The sequence below is a fragment of the Dipodomys merriami genome, unplaced genomic scaffold (genome assembly GCF_024711535.1).
Source record: "Dipodomys merriami isolate MVZ:Mamm:240054 unplaced genomic scaffold, mDipMer1.0.p SCAF_5, whole genome shotgun sequence".
In the NCBI taxonomy this organism is placed as follows: Eukaryota; Metazoa; Chordata; class Mammalia; order Rodentia; family Heteromyidae; genus Dipodomys; species Dipodomys merriami.
Genome location: NW_027206068.1, coordinates 71,164,422 through 71,186,609, shown reverse-complemented (window position 1 = coordinate 71,186,609; position 22,188 = coordinate 71,164,422). Strand labels below are relative to the sequence as shown.

The 22,188-nt window shown below is 38.8% G+C and overlaps 2 protein-coding genes across 2 annotated transcripts; both read right to left on the bottom strand.

Moving 5' to 3' along the window:
• Positions 1-7,818: 7,818 nt before the first annotated feature.
• On the bottom strand, positions 7,819-8,607 carry LOC138810175 (olfactory receptor-like protein OLF3). The gene has a single exon (XM_069997352.1). The coding sequence runs from the start codon at positions 8,605-8,607 to the stop codon at positions 7,819-7,821; it is 789 nt and encodes a 262-aa protein (XP_069853453.1).
• An 8,575-nt stretch (positions 8,608-17,182) lies between these two features.
• LOC138810174 (olfactory receptor-like protein OLF3) lies at positions 17,183-18,139 on the bottom strand. The gene has a single exon (XM_069997350.1). It carries the CDS (start codon positions 18,137-18,139, stop codon positions 17,183-17,185), a length of 957 nt encoding a protein of 318 aa, XP_069853451.1.
• Between the last annotated feature and the right edge of the window lie 4,049 nt (positions 18,140-22,188).

Below are 22,188 nucleotides of genomic sequence, written 5' to 3'. Positions count from 1 at the left end.
TTTTAGCTCCCGTATCGAAGATTAGATGGCTATAGGTCTGTAGGTTCATTTCTGGATTTTCAATTCTATTCCATTGGTCCTGAGGTCTGTTCTTATGCCAATACCAAGCTGTTTTGATTACTATGGCTTTATAGTAGAGTTTGAAATTTGGTATTGATATTCCTCCAGCAGTGTTCTTTCCGTTGAGGAGCGTTTTTGCTATTCGGGGTCTTTTATTGTTCCATATGAATTTTTGGATTGCCTCTTCTATTTCCTTGAAGAATGAGGTTGGAATTTTGATAGGTATTGCATTGAATTTGTAGATAGCCTTGGGAAGTATTGCCATTTTCACGATGTTAATCTTTCCAATCCAGGAGCATGGGAGGCTTTGCCATTTTTTTAGTTCTGTGTTGATTTCCTTTTTCAAGATTTTAAAGTTTTCATCATAAAGGTCCTTCACTTCTTTGGTTAAGTTAATTCCTAGGTATTTTATTTTTTGTGGGGCTATTACAAATGGAGTTGCTTTCCTAATTTCAGCCACACTTTTCTCATTGTTGGCATACAAACAAGCCATTGATTTTGGGGGGTTAATTTTATAACCTGCTACTTTGCCAAAGTTTTGAATCAGCTTGAGTAATTTGGGAGTGGAGTCTATGGGATTCTTTAAATACAAGATCATGTCATCTGCAAAGAGGGAGAGTTTTATTTCTTCTTTCCCTATTTGGATCCCCTTTATGTCTGCATCTTGTCTTATTGCTGTAGCTAGACATTCTAATACTAGATTGAAGAGGAGTGGAGAGAGTGGGCATCCTTGTCTTGTTCCTGAGTTAAGAGGAAATGGCTTTAGTTTTTCACCATTGAGTATAATGCTGGCTGTAGGTTTGTCATATATAGCCTTTATTGTATTGAGAAATGTTCCATGGATTCCTAATTTTTCCAAAACCTTCATCATGAAGGGGTGTTGGATCTTGTCGAATGCTTTTTCTGCATCTATTGAGATTACCATGTGGTTCTTATTGTTGCTCCTGTTGATGTGATGAATAATATTAATTGATTTGCGTATATTGAACCAGCTTTGCATCCCTGAAATGAATCCTGTTTGATCGTGGTGTATGACTTTTTGGATGAATTGTTGAAGTTGATTGGCCAAAATTTTGTTGAGAAGTTTTGCATCAATATTCATCAAAGAAATGGGTCTATAGTTCTCTTTCTTTGATGAGTCCCTGCCTGGTTTTGGGATGAGGGTTATGATGGCTTCATAGAATGTGTTCGGTAGTGAGCTTTCTCTTTCAATTTCATTGAAGAGTTGGAGGAGTATTGGTGTGAGCTCTGCTTTGAAGGCCTTGTAGAATTCCGCTGTAAAACCTTCTGGTCCTGGACTTTTCTTAGCTGGGAGGTCTCTTATTGCTGTTTCTATTTCAGTGCTTGATATGGGCCTGTTAAGATAGTTTAACTCATCTTGGTTTAGTTTTGGCATGTCAATATTTGCTAGGAAAAGGTCCATTTCTGTCAAATTCTCAAACTTATTTGCATAAAGTTTTGAGAAGTATTCCCTTATAATGTTCTGAATCTTGGTTGTTTCCGTGGTGAAGCTACCAGCACAACAATGTTTATTGCAGCATTATTTACCATAGCAAAGATATGGAACCAACCCAGATGTCCCTCAGCAGATGAATGGATCAAGAAAATGTGGTATATATACACAATGGAATTCTATGCCTCCATCAGAAAGAATGACATTGCCCCATTTGTTAGGACATGGAAAAACTTGGAAAAAATTATATTAAGTGAAATAAGCCAGGCCCAAAGAAACATAGGTCCCATGGTTTCCCTTATTTGCAATATCTAGTATATGTATGAGTCAAGCGGAAAAGGACAGATAATGTGAGGTCAGGAAAATGAACCCTTAGATATGTATTTTAATGTTTTTTTTCTTTCATGCATGTGTTTCTAATGCATTTATAAGATTATCTCTTTGTTGCTTTGTATGTCCCTCCCCCACAGTATAACCCCTGCTTTCACTATATTTGATGTCAGTATAACTTGTGGAGGAGATGGGGAAAAACCAGTTGTTTAAGGATACAGGTGGACCTGTTACAACAATGAGAAGTACAAGTTGTCATGTCCAAAACGAGCTTTACAACGTTGGTGCGGGGGGGGGGTGGAGGGGGGGAAAGGGGAAGGATTGGGATTGGGGGGGAGGGGGGAGGCTGGGAAGGCATGTGAAGGGTAAACCAAAGGAGGAAGGTGCAATGCTTGGTAAGAAATGTACGCATTATCCTGCCCATGTAATTGTAACCCCTCTGTACAGTATGTTCACAAATAAAATTAAATTAAATTAAAAAAAAAAAAAAAGAAAGCCAGGTGCTGGTGGCTCACACCTGTAATCCTAGCTACTCAGGAGGCTAAGATCTGAGGATCACGGTTCAAAGCCATCCTGGGCAGGAAAATCCATGAGACTCTTCTCTCCAATAAACCACTCAGAAAATCGGAAGTGTTGTGGTGTTGTGGCTCAAGTGGTAGAGCGCTCGCCTTGAGCTGAAGAGCTGAGGGACAGCGCCCAGGCCCAGAGTTCAAGCCTCACAACTAACCGAAAAAAAAAAGTTAAGAAAGATTATTGAAAGTTACATTGTCTCCTTCCTCCTGTGTGCCTGTTTATGGTTGCGTACTCTCTAAGTACTCACAAATTTGAATTGTACTTGATCTCTAGCAATAGTATTTAGATAGCAATTAGCACTTAGTGAAAACACACATCAGAGTTATTGCATACCATTTATATAGAACTTAATAGCTATATTGTTGTTAGTACTTATAATTTCTCTTAGCAAAATTATATTTGTCTACAATTGACTGCAATAAAAATTGACAGACATTTTCTAGTTCTGCAAGGAGCCTCAGAATATATGTGTGCATATATATATATATATACATATTTATTACAAATTGCAGTCTTGGGGTTGGAACTAAGAGTCTTTTTCTCTACCACTTGAGCCATGCTTCCACCCTTTCTGCTTTAATTTGTGGACAGCATCTCACATTTTTGCCCTGGCTGATCTCCCTATGCCTCTTGAATAGCTGAGTATATAGATGTGAGCCACTTACATCTCAGAAATCTTAAAGAAACTGAGAAATTAAATGTGATAGGTCCTTTCCAAGTTTCCTCTTGCACTGCTTTCCTCATGTTTTTCAACAGAAGTAATAATATTAGAGCTCCTCTACTAAGAGGGTGAAGAAACAAGGCTGCAACCATCATAGACAATCCTGACTATTATGAACAGATATTGTGGGCTGAGTCTTCCCTTCCTCATATTAATTTGCTAGTCATCTCTCAAATGTTTAGTTCTATCAAGATGCCCTCTGCTGAAACTATCAGTACCTCCTTATTTCTACCAGGCAAAAGATTAAATGTGATTTAAAAGCTCCACCTGATTTTATCTGATTTTACCCCTGCATCATCAGCATGCTTAATTTCTCTCTCATCTCTTCCAGAATGGCTCAAGTCACTGAAGTACCACTCTCTCTCTCTCTCTCTCTGTCTCTCTCTCTCTGTCTCTGTCTCTCTCTGTCTCTGTCTCTGTCTCTGTCTCTGTCTCTGTCTCTGTCTCTCTCTCTCTCTCTCTCTCTCTCTCTCTCTCTCTCTCTCTCTCACACACACACACACACACACACACACACACACACACACACACACACACACGTCTTTCCACTGATGTATTTTGGTCAAGTTGTTTGTTTCCTAAATGAAATGTTCTTATCTGTTGCATCCTAACATTACTTCATGTAGAAAGCCTTCCATAATCATGCTAAGGGAGTCCTCTCATTCAAGCCCCAAGCCAATTCCCACTACAACATTGATCTCACTGTACTATCATTGCTGTGTTCTTTCCTCCAACTCTTTGGCCATAACCTTGACTGCCAAGCTTTTAGCTTCTGTCCTGTGCTCTCATCGAACATTCACCATCACTAACATGTAAACAGAAAGCACTCCATTAGTATTTATTGAATTAACAGAAAGAAAAAATTCAGCCTGATCTCATTGGTACTTTGAAGCATCTGCTGTCTCAGAAAAGTTCGGATAAAATCAATTTTAAGGTAAAGTACAAATTTTCAATGTACAGTGGAATACGTGAGCCTTCAATTTTGAACACGGAGATTGTGTGACATATTCACAGATGGAATAACTACAAGTCATAAAACCTAATAAAGACACAAAAGCGTAAAAGAGGCTCCCTCCTTGATAACTTTTGGCAGTGAAAGGGAAGACTTGCTGCTGTATCATTTCTCCTTAGCTGTCTCCTGCTCTGTCGTATCTTCTCTTTTCCCATCTGCGTATTTCATCAAAGGCATAGTGTACTTTCAGAAGAACTCCCTATGATTCAACAATAAAAGTTGTGGGGCTGGGTACCAGTGGCTCACACCTGTAATCCTAGGATTACTCAGGAGGCTGAGATCTGAGGATCACGGTTCAAAGGCAGCCTCAGCTGGAAAATCTATGAGACTCTGGTCTCCAATTAACCACCAGAAAACTGGAAGTGGCATTGTGGCTGGAGTGGTAGAGTGCTTGCCTAGAGCTGAAGAGCTCAGGGACAGGGCCCAGACCCAGAGTTCAAGCTCCACGACCAACAATCTGCTTGTGTGATGAGGTGGGAGAAAGATTTTACAACACGCAAGAAGCTGGGTGCTGGTGGCTCATGCCTGTAATCCTACCTACTCAGGAGGCTGAGATCCAAGGATAACAATTCAAGGCCAGCCCAAGCAAGAATGTCCACGAGACTTTTATCTCCCATTAGCCAGGAGAAAACCAGAAGTGGCTCTTTGTCTCAAAGTGGTAGAGCACTAGCCTTGAACAAGAAGAGTTCAGAGACAATGCTAAGGCCCAGAATTCAAGCTCAAGATTGACAAAAATGAATGAATGAATGAATAAATAAATAAATAAATAAGCATGGAGGTAACTTCAACTTAGAAGACTCACCTATCAGGTTTCTTAAAATTTCCACTAAATTTCTTAAAATTTCCACTAAAACCATTTCATCTTTTATTGGCTTTTCAAGGAATCTGAAAAGCTGGAGTTAACTGTGGGTTTCCTATTTTATGTCCTTTACAATTTTTTCAATTTATTTCTTTTTTTTTTTTATTTTAGAGAGCTTCTAAATTTTGAGAAATCGAACTGCACTTGAGAGAAGATTCTATGCATATACACAAATGTTCTTTTCAAATTGGTCACTATTTAGAAAAAACCCAAGTCTCACAGCCAATAACATCATTGTATATAAACAATCAATAATTACATCCATATCAGAGTAAAACAAGAATTTTGGTTGATGTTTGGTAGTCAGTGCAATCATAAATTACATATTATAGTAGATCTTATGCACACACAAAATGTTTAATCACTTTGGGTAATAACATTCTCCTCATCTTACCCCAGAATAACAATCGCAGAAGTGCAGGCCATAGCTGTATCACCATGCATTACTGTGACAAAATCTTCAAGTGTGACTACGTATTTAACTCCCAATAGGACATCTAATAATTCCAAGTATAACTCCATGCATATTTTATTGAATAAGAATCCGTGGTTCAATGTAAAATCCATAAACATAAAGAATAAAATATAACACAGAAAACCCAAAATAAATTTAAAAGTTGTTTTATTTCAATTATATATTCCTCTTCATTTACATAGTATTACATCTCAATAACTCATGGAATATTGTTGAAAGAGGTGACATTGATCAAGATATATTATGTTCATAAACTTTGTTAAATGAAAATTCATTTGTATAACTACTTAAAGATGATTTGTTTTTGTGAGTCATAGGGCTTGAACTCAGGGTCTGAGCACTGTTCCTGAGCTCTTTTGCTCAGGGCTAGTGCTCTACCACTTTGAGCCACAGAGACACTTCTGGTTTTTGAGTGGTTAATTGGAGAGAGGAGTCTCCCACAAAAACTTTTCTACCGGGGCTGGCTTTGAAATATGATCCTCAGATCTCAGCCTCCTGAGTAGCTAGGAACATAGGCATGAGCCACTGGTGCCCAGCAGAGACACATTTTTTTTTAAATTGTGAAAATACCGTAGAGAGGAGTTACAATTACACGGGCAAGATAACGAGTACATTTCTTATCAAGCATTGTTGCCTCCTCTTTGTTTCCCCTTCTCATCTCTTCCCATACTCCCCCTCTTCCCCCACCCAAACCTCCTCCCAACCCCCGCCAAGTTATAAAGTTTGTTTTTCGACATAACAACTTGTACATCTCATTGTTGCAATGGGTCCACCTGTATCCCTAGTTAAACGATTCATTTTTTCCCTTTCCCTCCACAAATTATACCAATATCAAATACAGTGAAAGCAGGGGTTATACTGTGGGGGAGGGACATACAAAGCAACATAGAAATCATCTTATAAATATGTTAGAAACAATTGCACGAAAGAAAAAAACACACAAAAAACATTTGAATACTTATCTTGGGGTTTATTCCCCTAACATCAACTTATCTGACATTTTCTGCTTGACTCAGACATATACTAGTTTTTGCAAATATGGGAAACCATGAGACCTATGTTTCTTTGGGCCTGGCTTACTTCACTTAATATAATTTTTTTTAAGTCTTTCCATTTCCTAACAAATGGGGCAATGTCATTCTTTCTGATGGAGGCATAGAATTCCATTGTGTATATATACCACATTTTCTTTATCCATTCATCTACTGAGGGGCATCTGGGTTGGTTCCATATCTTAGCTATGGTAAATAATGCTGCAATAAACATAGTCATGCTGGTAGCTTTAGTGTGGTCTTGTTTGTGATCATTTGGGTAAATGCCCAAAAGTGGGATTGCTGGGTCATAGGGGAGCTCTATGTGGAGTCTTTTGAGGAACTTCCATACTGCTTTCCAAAGTGGTTGAACAAGTTTACACTCCACCAACAAAGCAGTAAGGTTCCCTTCTGTCCACATGCCCTCCAGCATCTGTTGTTATTAGAGTTCTTGATTATAGCCAATTTAACTGGAGTGAGGTGGTATCTCAGTGTTGTTTTGATTTGCATTTCTTTTATGGCTAGAGAGGTTGAGCATTTCTTCATGTATCTATTAGCCATCCTTCTTTCCTCTTCAGAGAAGTTTCTCTTCAAGTCTTTAGCTCACTTATTTATTGGGCAGTTGTTTCTTTGAAGATTTGTTTTGGGGGGATTTAATTTTTTGAGTTCTGGGTATATTTTAGATAGGAGACTCTTGTCTGTTGTATGGCTAGTGAAGATCTTCTCCCAGTCCGTGGGCTTTCTACTGATCTTGTTAGCTATATCCTTTGCCATGCAGAAGCTCTGCAATTTCATGCAATCCCATTTGTCCAACCTTTCTTTGATTTGTTGTGTTTCTGGATCTCTATTAAGAAAATTTCGGCCTGTGCCAAGGAGACCTAGGGTGTCTCCTATTCTATCCTGTAATGTTTTCAGAGTGCAGAGACACATTTTTGAAAGCAGAAAAAAAAGAGAAATATTGCAAAATTAGGAAATTGTGGTTTGAACCATCATCATGAGGCAAACTATCTTTGGATTCCAGCTGTAGAACTAAGTAATTGTGGAAAGTTCTAGGACAGTAGGGTTTAACTGTTCTGAACATGCTAATGGGACATAAAAACATACCCCATCCCACACCCCCAACCACTGAGCCTCCTCCCAACCTTCCTGATTCCCGGGGTAAGGTGGCTCACAACTGTCATGTCTGAGCTTGGTAGAGAACAAGAGGCAAAACTCCATCTTCCAAATGGTGCTCCTAAGCCACCCAAGTGTCAGTTTTGTGGTGAATCCAAACAATCATCCAAATAGTTTCTGCCAGGCCCCCTTCACCTCTTGTTCCTTAGGCTATAAATCATGGGGTTGAGCATGGGGGTCAAAATGGCACAGAAGAGAGAGATCAACTTCTGAAGGACAGAAGGGCTGGAGTGGGGCTGGATGTAGGTGAAAATGGCCATGCCATAGCACAGGACCACCACCGTCAGGTGAAAGGCACAGGTGTGGAAGGCTTTCCGCCGGCCCTCTGCAGACTGCATCTTTAGGATGGTGGAGATGATCTGGATGTAGGACAGCAGAACCAGGAAGAAGGGGGTCATCAGAAGGACGATGCTGGAAACCATGATGGCAACCTCGTTGGAGGAGGTATCCACACAGGCCAGCCTGACCACAGCTAGGAGTTCACAGGATATGTGGTCAATAGACTTGTGTGTGCACATGGGCAGCTGAAAGGTGATGGCTGTCTGCATGAGAGAGTTGATGGAGCCGCTGACCCAGGAGGAGATGGCCAGCCTAGTGCACAGTCCCCCATGCATGATGGCAGAGTACCTCAGCGGGTCACACACCGCCACATAGCGGTCATAAGCCATCACTGCCAGCAGAACAAACTCAATGCCACCCAAGGCCAGGGAGAAAAACAACTGGGCTGCACAGCTCAGGAATGGGATCACCTTATGCTCTGCAAGGAAATGCGCCAGCAGCTGAGGAACTATGCTTGTGGCATAGGACACGTCCACCAGGGAGAGGTGGGTGAGAAAGAAGTACATGGGAGTGTGCAGGCGGCTGTCCAGTCTGATCAGAAGAACGATGAGAACGTTCCCCAGCACTGTGACCACGTACATGGCCAGGAACAGGACGAAGAGGGAGACTTGAGTGTCCCGGTCGCTGGAGAGACCGAGGAGGACAAACCCACTCACCCACGTCTCGTTACCTGCTAAAACTTTGAAGACTATTAATTTGCAGAGGAAGTAAGAAGAAAAAATAAAACAGAAGAAACTGAATAGGCCAAGAGTATTTTTTTAAGAATATACATTCAAGGGCCTGCCAGTCCCATGTTCAGTGTTAAATCATTCACCAGTGCAGGCTTTTTATGTCCTTGTTCTAGAGCAACAGGCTAGTGCCTTCACAAGAATACCATGTAATTCTTGGAGTCGAGTGCAGGGTCCGCTACAGCCTGAAACTAAGGCAGGAAGTTGTCATCATTCTGCACCTTTATTCTTGATCAAGGAGAGAACCGTAGTGGATGATGGTAGGCAAAATGACAAATGATGAGAAGACAGGGAATGGAAAGTTCAAAATCTATCTCAAATATGCCAACTAGATGTAGTACATTAGGAGAAAAAGAAAGGATCAGGAAGATCAGGTGTTTGTGGAAAGATCAACAGCAAACTTCGTTTTGAAACCTGAGTTTAGTTAGTGAGTATGCAATTTCTGTTTTAAGGATAAGCTATTATAAAGTACAGGCTCCCATTCAATAACTCATAAGTAAGTGAAAGTTCTCATGTAAATAGTTAAAGGGGAAACTGCTTGTGCATTGAGAGTGAACTACAGTATTGTGTGTGTTTATAGGCATATGTACCTGGTTTGGTGATAAAGAATCAAATGTGGGCTGGGAATGTGGCTTAGTGGTAGAGTGCTTATCTAGTATGCACAAAGTCCTGGGTTCAATTCCTAAGTACCACATAAACAGAAAAAGGCAGAAGTAGTGCTGTAGCTCAAATGGTAGAGTACTCACCTTGAACAAAAGATGCTCAGGGACAGCACCCAGGCCCTAGTTCAAGCCTCAGGACTGGCAAAAAAAAAAAAAGAATCAAATATGACTTTCCTTCTCTTTCCTTCACAAACATAGATATATATAATTGGCTACTTTTAACAGCAACCGCTTGTCTTTGAGATAGATTTTGTTTTTCTGTCTTGGGTGGCCTAAGGGGGAATATCATAAGGGAATCCACTTTTCACTGGTTTTATCTCTTCTTCTTGCTTCTGTAAGAGATCTAGTCTTTGAAATAAAAGAAAGCAAGCAAGAGGATGTCTTATATAAAAGCGTGAGATGAAAGCTGGTGTTTGAAATCGATCTTCATTGACCAGTCAGAGAATTAGAAGTGGGCACTGGAATGGAAATTCCCTTCTGATTTATTTTGCTCAGCAAACAGTTTTTCAGGAAAGCCATGATGACATATATGGAATTTAGGTATCAGTCCAAAACAGGCTAGCATTTTTAAAATATTCCAGGACTGATTCATTCTTAGGCTCACTCTTGTATTATTATGGACTAAAAAACATTGCATTGTTGGAGTATGCAAAAGAAGGGAAATGGTAGAAAAAAAGAGACAGGAGACATTGCAGAAAGAGGCTCTTGGTCAGACAAGGGTCTCTGATCTGAAAGAGGAAAACTATCACAACTTCTACTTGCTTCACAGTTGCCTTTATCGAAACATGATCGTACACAAAATTCAGATTTACCTACTTCATTTTCAGGTTCATAGCTATGTTTATGAGTTTATCTTGGAAAAATATTTTTCACAAAATTCATAATCTGCTGCTTTCCTATTAAATTTTATTTTAGAATTACAGATGGTGGTATGGAAATACGTCGACACTTGCATGTGTGTGTATCACTGTGAAATATTTTACTGAGATAGACAGTGCAGAAATACCTTTCACTGATATTGGTTAATCACATTTTACAACTGAGATTGCTACTTATAGGTTTACAAGAGTATTTGTCTTGATTTGAAAACAAATATTTAAGTATTATTTCTAAATAATACTGGGTTCCCCTTCCAATATAAATATAGTTGGGTTTTGATTCTTATTTGATGGTAGATAAACCAGTTGGATAAACTATTTATTCTTCAGGTCTAACTTTTTTTATCAGGAAACTAGAGGTTGATTGGTTTGGGGTTTTTTTTCAGCTCTAATTAACTTGTGGGTTTACAGCTCTCTCTAAAACTCCACTCTTTATTGAAGTCAAATAACTTAGGGAAAGTTGGATCTGTACAAGCAACAGTTTATATTCAAAAGACTTGTTGAACCACTAAAAGCCAGCGCTATGTAGCTCATCTTCCCATACAAGGTTGACTTGGGATTCTGTATTTATACAACTCGAACAGCTTCACACATTTCCTAGATCCCTTCATAAACCATGGGATCTTATTTCACTTTCTCTGCATTACATCCTCCTCCTATTCAACTGAGTTCAAAGCACACCTCTCTACACATGATCTTAGTATTTGTTTATTAACAAATGATTCATATTGTCTGTTCACATTCAAATGTGATATATTTCTATTGTACATCTCTGCAGACATGTGGTGAAGCTACTTCTTTGTTCTATGAATTGTAGTGAGCATAGGGTAATTATTGTGATCCTGGTAAGTAAAACATAGTATGTAGTTAAGTGTGATACAATTTAAATATCATCTCCCTAATACAGCTAGAGTTTATTAAGCTCTGTCACTCATGCTTGAAATACATGTTTATTTTGAGCAACGTTTTTGTCTAAAAGGACTACAAGTGAAATAATACTAAATTGGAGGTTTACATGAAGTATTCAAATTATTATATGAATTATTGTTTCAGCTTCATCATTTCCACTATTAAAGACAGTGAAAAGAGTGCATGAATGAATACCTTCCAACAGCCCCAACATGGTGAGGCTTAAGGTGGAGCACATTACTCAGGCTATGGAGATGATGCACTACATAGTTATGTTGGTGATGCCATATACCTGAAGGAAGAATTGCCAAAGGTTTTTCCTGAGGAAATGTATTGTGCAATATCTTCTGCTCCACTCCATTGAGTCTTTGTCATGTTTGGCCTCCTGAGGGGACTCCTCTACAGTCTCAGCTGGGATCAATTCTCTCCTCAATACTGAAGCACAACACGAGAAGATAAAATGTCCAAACTACATACATTCCTTTCCTGATGGTCAAAATAAATCAGAGCCTTACCTGCACATGGTAGAATTGTCTGTGTCAATTATTCTATCCTTTCAAGAAAGACTCATAGGATCAATGTTCACATAGTTGATTGTTGCACACACAGGTTACATCCGTGATGGATAAGAGGATTTCCATCATCCTAACATTTGGGCCTGGAGAATTCCAGGGTCACATAGTCTGGTTTATATCAAAAACAATAAGACAGCTAGCAGTCCTTTAGGTGTTCGTTATCTTCTTTCACTTTGCATCTGGTTGATTGGCTTGTGACATAATTTGAGGTCAAATATTGATACCTAATTTTTCAGAATTATTATTTGAAAATTCACATTTGATGATGTATTTATTTGTGGGTTCAATGCACAATTTCTTGACTATTTTATATTTCCTGCCCCATATATCTATGGCACAATTATAATTTAATTTTTTTCTCCTCTGAGTTTTCACACAGGTTGTTCAGGATGAACCAACTCTGACATGAGAGACAGGAGACCTCAATTTCTCATCTAGTTCTTAATCCAGATGTTTCATGCCTTAACTATTTAAACATCTTATACATAAACTATTTCTTTTGGGAACAAAGTAAGAATAATTTTATATATATATATATATACATATATATGTATATATACACACACACACACACACACACACACACACACACACACACACACACACACACTCACACTTAGACAAATCATTTAAACTTTCTTCCCTGGAAATATATTCTTGCTACCTATTAATGAATATCAATTCGTAATTTTTTTTTCTGCTTATGTGGTGCTGAGGAATCAAACCCAGGGCCTCAAGCATGCAAGGCAAGCACTCTACCACTGAGCCACCTTCGCAGCCCCAATTCTTAATTTTTTTAACCTAGGCTTCTCTTCTGTGTGTCTTCCTAAATATGATACTGAATTCATAAATTGAATTTCCAAGGCTTAATTAATTATAATCCTCTCTGCCCAGGCTGTTTCACTCTTTCTCTGACAGTATTAAAGTCCAAAACTGTTAAATTCATACTATACAACTATACCTAAGACCTACGCTATTAGAAAGCACATGATCTACCTGCATTTTTTTCTGGCACACTTATTCGTGTGGTATTTCAGCACTCATAGCTCATATCTTAGATTCAAAATCCCTGAAAAAAAATCAGATATCTAGGAATGCTGCTCCAGCATACACCCATGTTGCACCCACCTTCGGTCACATCTCCCTTAAGATTTCTCAGATAGTCCTCATTGCCTGGTGATAAGGACATCTCCTTTCGTCTAAGATTGTCATACCAAAAGTGTACCAACAAGCATGCACCACAGAGATTGTCTTGTGCCTCCTGGGTTCCATGAATGAAATCACCTGGGACTAGTTTAGATAAACTCCTGGCGCAAGGTTCAGTGATGCTCTCTGATGGGTTCACACAGAGCTAATCAGAACAGCAATGGCTTCATGGGTCAGGAAAACAGATTCTCTCATTTTTAAATAGAAAAAAATGTAATTTTGAAAGTACAGAATCATGCTACCATTTGCTAGCATTTTCTTTATGTTTCATAAATTCTAAAGTGAGGGGGGGAGGAGGGTTAGGTGGGTGGAGGAGGGGGAAGATGGGATGGGAAGGGGAAACAAAGAAGGAGGCTACAATGCTCGATAAGAAATGTACTCATTGTCGTGTTGAAAACGAACTTTACAACTTGGGTGGGGGAGGATTGGGTGGGGACGGGAGGGAGGATGGAAAGGGATGGGAAGGGTAAACAAAGGAGGAGGCTACAATGGTTGATAAGAAGTGTACTCACTATCTTGCCCATGTAATTGTAACCCTCTGTACAGTATTTTCACAATAAAAAAATAAAAATAAATAAAAAATAAATAAAAGAAATGTACTCATTATCTTGCCCATGTAATTGTAACTCCTCTGTACAATATTTTCACAATAAAATAAATAAATAAATAAATAAATAAAGTGAATCATGCATCCTCTTATTTATTTATCTTTCTAGGTCCATGCTCAGTAATTCGTCTACACCAGTACCTATGAACTTCTCAGTTATCTGATTGTCTATCAGCATCCCAACTCTCTCTTCCATTTCTCACTTGCTTATTATTCCCCATTCTTTGTTGCATTTGTCATTCAAATGACAGTTCAGGTATTCAGCTAATGTCTGTCAATTGTCCATTAGTCATCTGTGTTCTCCAGTACAACATGTATTAACTTCCTATTAATTTATTCAGTCATATTACAAGGCTTACAGTGTGACCAGTGGTTTGGGCAAAGTTTCTGAAATATCCTAGGTATTTGGGAAGGACACTAGATAGTTTTCCCATTCTTTATCCCAATTTGTGTTCAGTACTCCTACAGAATTGAAGGAAGAAGTTGGACTTTTATTTTGTTGTTGTTGTGTCAAATTTCACTATGGTGAAGTCTTTATTCAGGTATCCAGGTGTTTATATTACTATTTTTCTTTGCTAATCTGTTGAAAGCAAAGACAAATTTATACTCTAGCTATAGTATTCTGTGCCACTTACTCAAAACATTGGCAAAAGCATTCTTGATTTGATCGCTTCAATCTCTATAATTCAACTGCTCTCTGAAACATCTCTCAGATCCATTCTTTCCATTAGTAGTACTGATTTCCTCTCTAATATTAGCTTTTTCATTTTCATGAGAATCATGCACTCATGTGCCTTTCAAAATGTGGAAACCTTTCTTGTTCTACGCTTCAAGAAGTAATATAAGGGGTAACAACGCTCAGCAAGAAACGTACTCAATGCCTTACTCATGTAACTATAACTCCTCTGTACAGCACCTTTACAATAAGATAAAAATTTTAAAAATCACTATATTCATTTATTCAAATATCCCAATAAATAAATATAATATGAAACATGTACTACTTAACTATAACAAGCTTAGAAAAATGCCAATAACCCTTTTTGCTTAAATGTAAAAGGTAATAAAAGAAAATGAAAACAATTGTGAAAAGAAAAAAAAGAAGTAATATGAATATCTGCTAGAAATTCTATGAATCCTATGAAATTCTAAGTCCCAGAAGAAAAGTAAACTTAAATTTGACCAAACTTCTGGATTTAGTAGGAGATACAGAGACAAAAGAATGTAAAATTACATTCTCAAAATATCGTCAAAGTAATCAAAGTGGATAGGAAACCCAACTGACACGTACAATAAGACTCTATTTTGAAAATTATTCCAAAGTGAAGGCATGACAGTTGAAAAACTATAATTTTAAAGGATTTTCAAAAACACAGTGGATAATTGCCTTTATATGTGTCTGATAGGGATTTTTCTTTTTTTATTTTGACAAGTTCATTCTTAAAATGTATAAAGCTTTTTTAAAAAAAGTTATTTTCAAAATGTTTTATAATAATCTCCAGTAATACTTTTACAGTTGTTAATTACTGAACAAGAATTTATTTTTAAATAACTTCCAGTGCCAAACTTTCTTAAATAGTTCTACTAAATAACCTTATCCATCTAGAAACCACCTTATTTTGTCTTTGCAACAAAAATACTTTCCTTATTTTGAATAGGAATTGCTAGAATCCCAAGTAACTTAATTTACAGAGAATGTAACTTGTGAAACTTCAGTCCCAAATAAAAAGCCTATAAAATAAAAGGGATAGAAACAGAAATTCAACAGATGACATATGAACCTTTAGTCTATGAATCCAATAACCACACTCAACATTTCAGAAGATATAAACAATATTCAGCTAAAGACCCCAAATAGGCTGAAGAGCTCTGTGAGGGAGAACAGATCATGCAATAGTGTAGGGAGAAAATGTCACCCACAGGGCCGCTTGCAGAAGTGAGAACACAACGTGTCCACATGTGATCCTCCTTGGTGACAGAGGTTTATGTGCATTTGTAGCTAACTTTCTCCTTTCATCTCCAACTCCTACCTTTGTTTACATGATGTACTCATGAGGAATTTTCCAATTTAGCATTAATTTACCGAATATTCTTATAGAATATTTTAGAAGATGAATGAGAGCCACATCGGAGCTCCAATCTCAGAGACAGAGGAGGTTTTCTGTCTTTTAAATGCCATGATGGATATTTCTCTCCGCCGCTGCTGCAGATTTCCTTAGTCTCTCAGTATTAGGATTGACCCATTTGACAAAGACCTGGCTTGTAATCTTTTCTACGATTACTTCATTTGTTAGGGTGATATTTCAAAACAGACACTTTTTCCAAACCATATTTCTGCCAAAAATATTTACTGGTTCTTCATGGCTCTCAGAATAGAGTTTAAAATAATTTGGCATTCAATGATCTCTAGGATATCTGACCACCTGCTTTGTCTCCTTAGACTTGGACTCACAGCATCTTTGCCCTGACATACTCCCCTCATCACTACAAGTTTATACAAGTTGTTTCTTAATTGGGGAGTCCTCAGGATAGCTGGCTCTCACATTTCTTTGCTCAATCTCAGGGTCCTTGAACAGGGAATATTCTGTAATCACTCTCAATGGGCTCACTCTAACACATCTCACAGCACATTACAATTACCTCACCAATTGACATTCCCACCATGCAAGTGCATTGTTATCAGAATGGTCCCATTGACAATAGTGCCCAAGAACCATTTATTGACACTGCCACACACTTGACAGTCCACTGGGGTCACTTGATTAGAACCAAGAGAAAGTTGGGTTACATTAACATCTTAGGAGAGGCCTGCTATGTTGCAGGGTTAAGACAGCACTCAAACACAAAATAGGCTTTGGGTAATATAAAGCTACAACTGTGTAGGCACCTCATGCTTTGTGATAGTTCCTTGAAATATTTAATAATTGAAAGTCAAATGAACTAAAGTGTAAGGAAGAAATAGCTACAGCCCTCCAAGTGAAAAAATGCCAGCTGTAATCATATGGAGTCTCTTCTTTGTAATTTTTTTATTCTTGGCTCGATTATTTTTTCTACTTGTATAATTTAAGCTTTTGATTAAAGATGCATTCCACACCCTTAACAAGCACACTAAAAGCCTAGCACGTGTGTGTGTGTGTGTTTGTGTGTGTGTATGTGTGTGTGTGTGTGTGTGTGTGTGTGTGTGTGTGTGAATATAGAAGAAATGCTTAATGCAAAAATCAGGGATTTACATTAATACAGTCAATCAAATTCCCAAGACTTTATAGAACTCATATTTAAATTACCTTATTTTACATTCAATCTGCCTGGGAAGTCAGTATTTCTTGTGTTCTTCTTATGTATTCCATATTATCTCATATTTTTTCTGCTTATTTTCTCCAACAATTCAAAGATTTTGTAGGATTTTTAGATATTAAACTTCAATGTTCTAAGTGGATATCCAAACAAATGATTCACAGTCTTGTGTAATAACATCAGTACACGTTGAATCACCTCATTTCTGGTTGCCAGGGAAATGCACATCATGCCTGTCCTGTCTGAGTTGGAGAGAACGCAGAGGCAAATCCATTTAATCCAAGTGCTGCTCTGGAGTCATCCAATTACCATTTTTGATATTAGCCCAGAGAACTGTCCTAGGAGTTTCTGCCAGGCCCCCTTCACCTCCTTATTCCTTAGGCTATAAATCATGGGGTTGAGCATGGGGGTCAAAGTGGCATAGAAGAGAGAGATCAACTTCTCCTGAAGGACAGAAGGGCTGGAGTGGGGCTGGATGTAGGTGAAAATGGCCATGCCATAGCACAGGACCACCACCGTCAGGTGAGAGGCACAGGTGTGGAAGGCTTTCCGCCGGCCCTCTGCAGACTGCATCTTTAGGATGGTGGAGATGATCTGGATGTAGGACAGCAGAACCAGGAAGAAGGGGGTCATCAGAAGGACGATGCTGGAAACCATTATTACAATCTCATCAGAAGAAATGTCCACACAGGCTAGCCTGATCACAGCTAGAATTTCACAGGATATGTGGTCAATATACTTGTGTGTGCACATGGGCAGCTGAAAGGCGATGGAAGTGTGGATGAGAGAGTTGATGGAGCCGCTGACCCAGGAGGAGATGGCCAGCCTAGTGCACAGTCCCCCATGCATGATGGCAGAGTACCTCAGTGGGTCACACACCACCACATAGCGGTCATAAGCCATCACTGCCAGCAGAACAAACTCAATGCCACCCAAGGCCAGGGAGAAAAACAACTGGGCTGCACAGCTCAGGAATGGGATCACCTTATGCTCTGCAAGGAAATGCGCCAGCAGCTGAGGAACTATGCTTGTGGCATAGGACACGTCCACCAGGGAGAGGTGGGTGAGAAAGAAGTACATGGGAGTGTGCAGGCAGCTATCCAGTCTGATCAGAAGAATGATGAGAACGTTCCCCAGCACTGTGACCACGTACATGGCCAGGAACAGGACAAAGAGAGAGACTTGAGTGTCCCGGTCGCTGGAGAGGCCGAGGAGGACAAACCCACTCACCCATGTCTCGTTACCTGCTTCCATTAAAATATGTGAGTGTTATTAATGTGCAGCGAGAAATAAATAATCAGATGTAATTTAACAACTCTTTAGGAGTATGTTCTGCATGTAAATGTCAGTTCTCCTCTTGATCATTCGTGAGACCACAATTGCAGATTGAATCCCCTGGTACTTTTCAAGTCCACTGTTTTGGAGAGCCCAGTGTCTTCATAAGCAAATGAATGTTTAAGTGATGAATTAGAAGTGAGTTCACACCACTTCTCTACATCTAGCTACACCAGGATGTGTAGTCTACACAAGTAGACACAGAACCTATCTTAAGTTACCATTTGCTCTCTTCATGATCAATGGAATAACAAGAAATTCAACAGGAAAAGCCAACTTAAAAACTCTAAAGGCAAATTCTCAGAAAGCAATCTGGTGATATTTATGGCTGCTGTTTTCTATTTTAGAATCAGAGCACTAAGCACCACTCAACTGGTCTGTTCCATTTTAGATCAATCTGAATAGTTGATAGGATTGGCCTTGGGGCCACGCTCCCAATAACAGTGCAGAATAACTCAGAGGAAAGAACAGATTTTCAAATACTACAGGACTTTCCAACATGTAGTACCTTTTATCTTGCTGCATGGTCCTGGATTCCTGCCCTGGTAGAAATAAGAATAATTTCTCATCAGGATAAAAAAAGATGAGACCTGACCAACAGGCCACTCGGTCAAACATGGAGACAAGTGGCCACTCCTCTCGTACTACAAATACAACACTATCACATTCTGATGTCTTCTGATGCTCCTGCCTGAGTTATGTGTTCACCGTAGTTAACTGCACTTGCTTTCCCTTGGCACTCTACAGGGAACACTTAACTCACCCTTCCAAAGAAAAAAGTAGCCAAGACATGGTGCTTAGTTATCACTTCTCTTTGCAGTCCTCATTGTCACATTTCATACCCTACAGCATTGAGTGTATTGTACTTTTACAGCTATCTGAAATTATTTTCTTCATCTCTTTGTTGGCTGTGACAACAAATTGTGTTTGCTCTTTATCCGGTATATAAGTGAGTGATACCCAGCAGGTATGCACAGTACAAAAGGATTTCTCTGTTTCTTATCTTCCACAGATATTTCAACAAAAAAGATCATGTCTGTTATTCATGTCAATATAAAGAGTGCACAAATGGATACCTCCCTCAGCTCCAACATGGTGAGGCTTAAGGTGGAGCACATTCCCCAGGCTACAGAAATGATGCATTTGGTGATGCCCTGTATCTAAAAGATGAATTGCCAAAAAAATTTCCTGAGAAAATATGTTTGTGCATTATCTTCTGTACCACTCCATTGATCTTTGTCATGTTTGGCCTCCTGAGGAGACTCCTTTACAGTCTCAGCTGGGATCAATTCTCTCCTCAATACTGAAGCACAACACAAGAAGATAAGATGTCCAAACTACATGTATTCCTTTCCTGATGGTCAAAATAAATCAGAGCCTTACCTGTATATGGTAGAGTTGTCTGTGCCAATTATTCTATCCTTTCAAGAAAGATTCATAGGATCTATGTTCACATAGTTGATTGTTGCACACACAGGTTGCATCCGTGATGGATAAAAGGATTTCCATCATCCTAACATTTGGGCCTGGAAAATTCCAGGGTCACATAGATGGTGGCATATCAAAAACAAGTCCACACTTTGAGAAGACTACTAGCAGTTCTTTATGGGCTTGTTATCTTCTTTCACTACCCATCTGGTTGTCTGAACTTCATATCATTTGAAGTGAAATATTGAGAACCAATTTCTCAAACATTAATACTTTTGAAATCTACCTTTTGTAGTTTACTTTATCATGGTTCAAGGTGCAAATTCTCACCCTCTTTATGCTTGGAGCTATGGTATTTTTTACAGTTTCATTTCCTTGCTTTAATGAGTTTTCATAGTGTAATACTGAAGTTTAAATTGAAGCAATCTGGCATGAGATTCTGGCAATCCTAATTCTCTTTCTAGTCTTAATCTGAAAGCTTCACCATTGACAATTTAACCTTATTACATTTAAACTGTTTCTACTGAGAAGAAAGCAAAAATAATTATATATATACTCACAGGAAAATAACTTAGATATGAGATTTTTAAAGTAATTGACAATTTTCATTGATGGAAATATATTGCTAGGTATACCTGAATAGAAATACATAATTACATGTCAATTAACCTAGGTTTCTTCCTTATTTACCTCCCACAAATGTGATGTAAAATTCATTCATCATATTTCAATTCATTCATCCAATTTCTTTAAATATGCAGTTATATTTATAACTGCAATTCTCTTTTCTAAGTCTCTGCTTCACTCCTTCTTTCTCTGCCAGTAATAAAGTATGAAACTGACAAAGTCTTACAAGTATGCCTAAAACTCCAGAGACTAAAAGACAGCTGATCTTACTGCTTTTCTGGAATGGTTAGGGTGGTGGTATTTCAGCATTTGTAGCTCATGTCTCTGATCCAATGTGCCAAAAAGAAAAAAAAAAAGAGTTCAGATGGACTAGGAATGCTTCCTCTGCATATACTAATATTTCATCCACTCTGTTGACATCTCTCTCAGGGATTCTCAAGTATTTCCTATGGCTTCATGTCTCCTACATCTAGGGTCGTATTATCAAGCATGTTCCCCACCAACACAAACACGGACCGTAGAATTAAGCGCCTTGGGCCTCCTGAGCTCCTGAAATGAAATCACCTAGGAATGGTTTAGAGAAACTCTTGGGAGGAAGTATGTCACTGCTCCCAAATGGGCCCAGATACAGACGTAATCACGTGTGGCTGTGGCTGAACTGGCACTTGGAGCTAACCGATACTCTTAGGACCTTGCGCTGGAGTGGTAATTGCTGTCATGACTCGCAAACCTCAAAGACAGGGCCACTACGATGCCCTTCCTCTTCCCGAGGAAGTCTTTTCTCCATCTTTTCATCGCCTCCAAAACTCCTCTGAAGACTTAGGTCATTCTAAAAAGAATCACAGGAGCCAGCTTTGTGCCCCTTTAGGAAGCTTTTACAGTACAAACAGGCTTTCCCAATACCTCCATTCTAATGAACAGTGAGTGGTTCTGAGCCATTCACTGGATCTGTACTAATAAAACATCCTCTTCATGTACATCTCCTTGGGTGCATAAGTGTGAAACTCTGTATTTACACAACATAATGGCTTCTGTGAGATTTACAAGTACAGATAAATAGGCATGTACTGTTTAAGTTTCAAAATAATGGTTGCTCATCAGAATATTTTAGATTTTTAAATAAGATCTACAAAAAGAGAGTCTTTGATCTACAGGGGGAGAAATGAAGACAAGACTATTTTATCCACTCTGCTTCTTCACTCTTTGTACCCTGCAAGCTAAATTTTAACACCTTTAGCCTCGCATTTGAGCCCCACCTATACAACTTCACACAACGTGTTCCTTACTCTCATCAGGATAACTGGCTCTCACATTTCTATCCCCAATTTAAAGAATCCTTGTGCAGGAAAACTTCCTCAGGCACCCTCCATGGCTTCAATCTCATTTTAACATGCTTCACAAGGTCATAAAATTGCTTCAGAATCTCTCCTTCCCACCACGCATGTACATTGGTACCAGGATTGCACCATGTCTGAGAGCCATCCATTGACACTACACACAGTTGACACTCCATTGATACTGCTTGATGAGAACCAATAGAATGTTAGTTTACACTGACATCTTTGGGGGTAGATCTGCTTTTACCACAAAAAATTTCAGATTGCCTTACTATCAGTATTAAACTCTGTTCAACTGTGTTTCCAGTTTAAACGTCTCCAGCAATGTGTGAACTCTTAGATTTCGTGACAGTGTGTTGATGAATATGAGAACTGAGTGTTACAAAAAAGGAAATACTTAGTCATTCGAGTTGTAATCATGTACTTTTTCTTTTTATATCCTTGCTTCTTGTTCAGTTATTCCTTTTCCTTTCTTGTGCATCATTTAGGATTTTTTTAAAAAGATGAAGGCCACACTCAAATCCTGATCACCCAAAGTTTATTGTATTTGTGAGGGAAGATGGAAGGAATGCCTAA

Bases quoted from the DNA above. Each gene is read 5' to 3' on its own strand.
- LOC138810175 (XM_069997352.1), bottom strand. From the start codon at position 8,607: ATGTACGTGGTCACAGTGCTGGGGAACGTTCTCATCGTTCTTCTGATC.
- LOC138810174 (XM_069997350.1), bottom strand. From the start codon at position 18,139: ATGGAAGCAGGTAACGAGACATGGGTGAGTGGGTTTGTCCTCCTCGGC.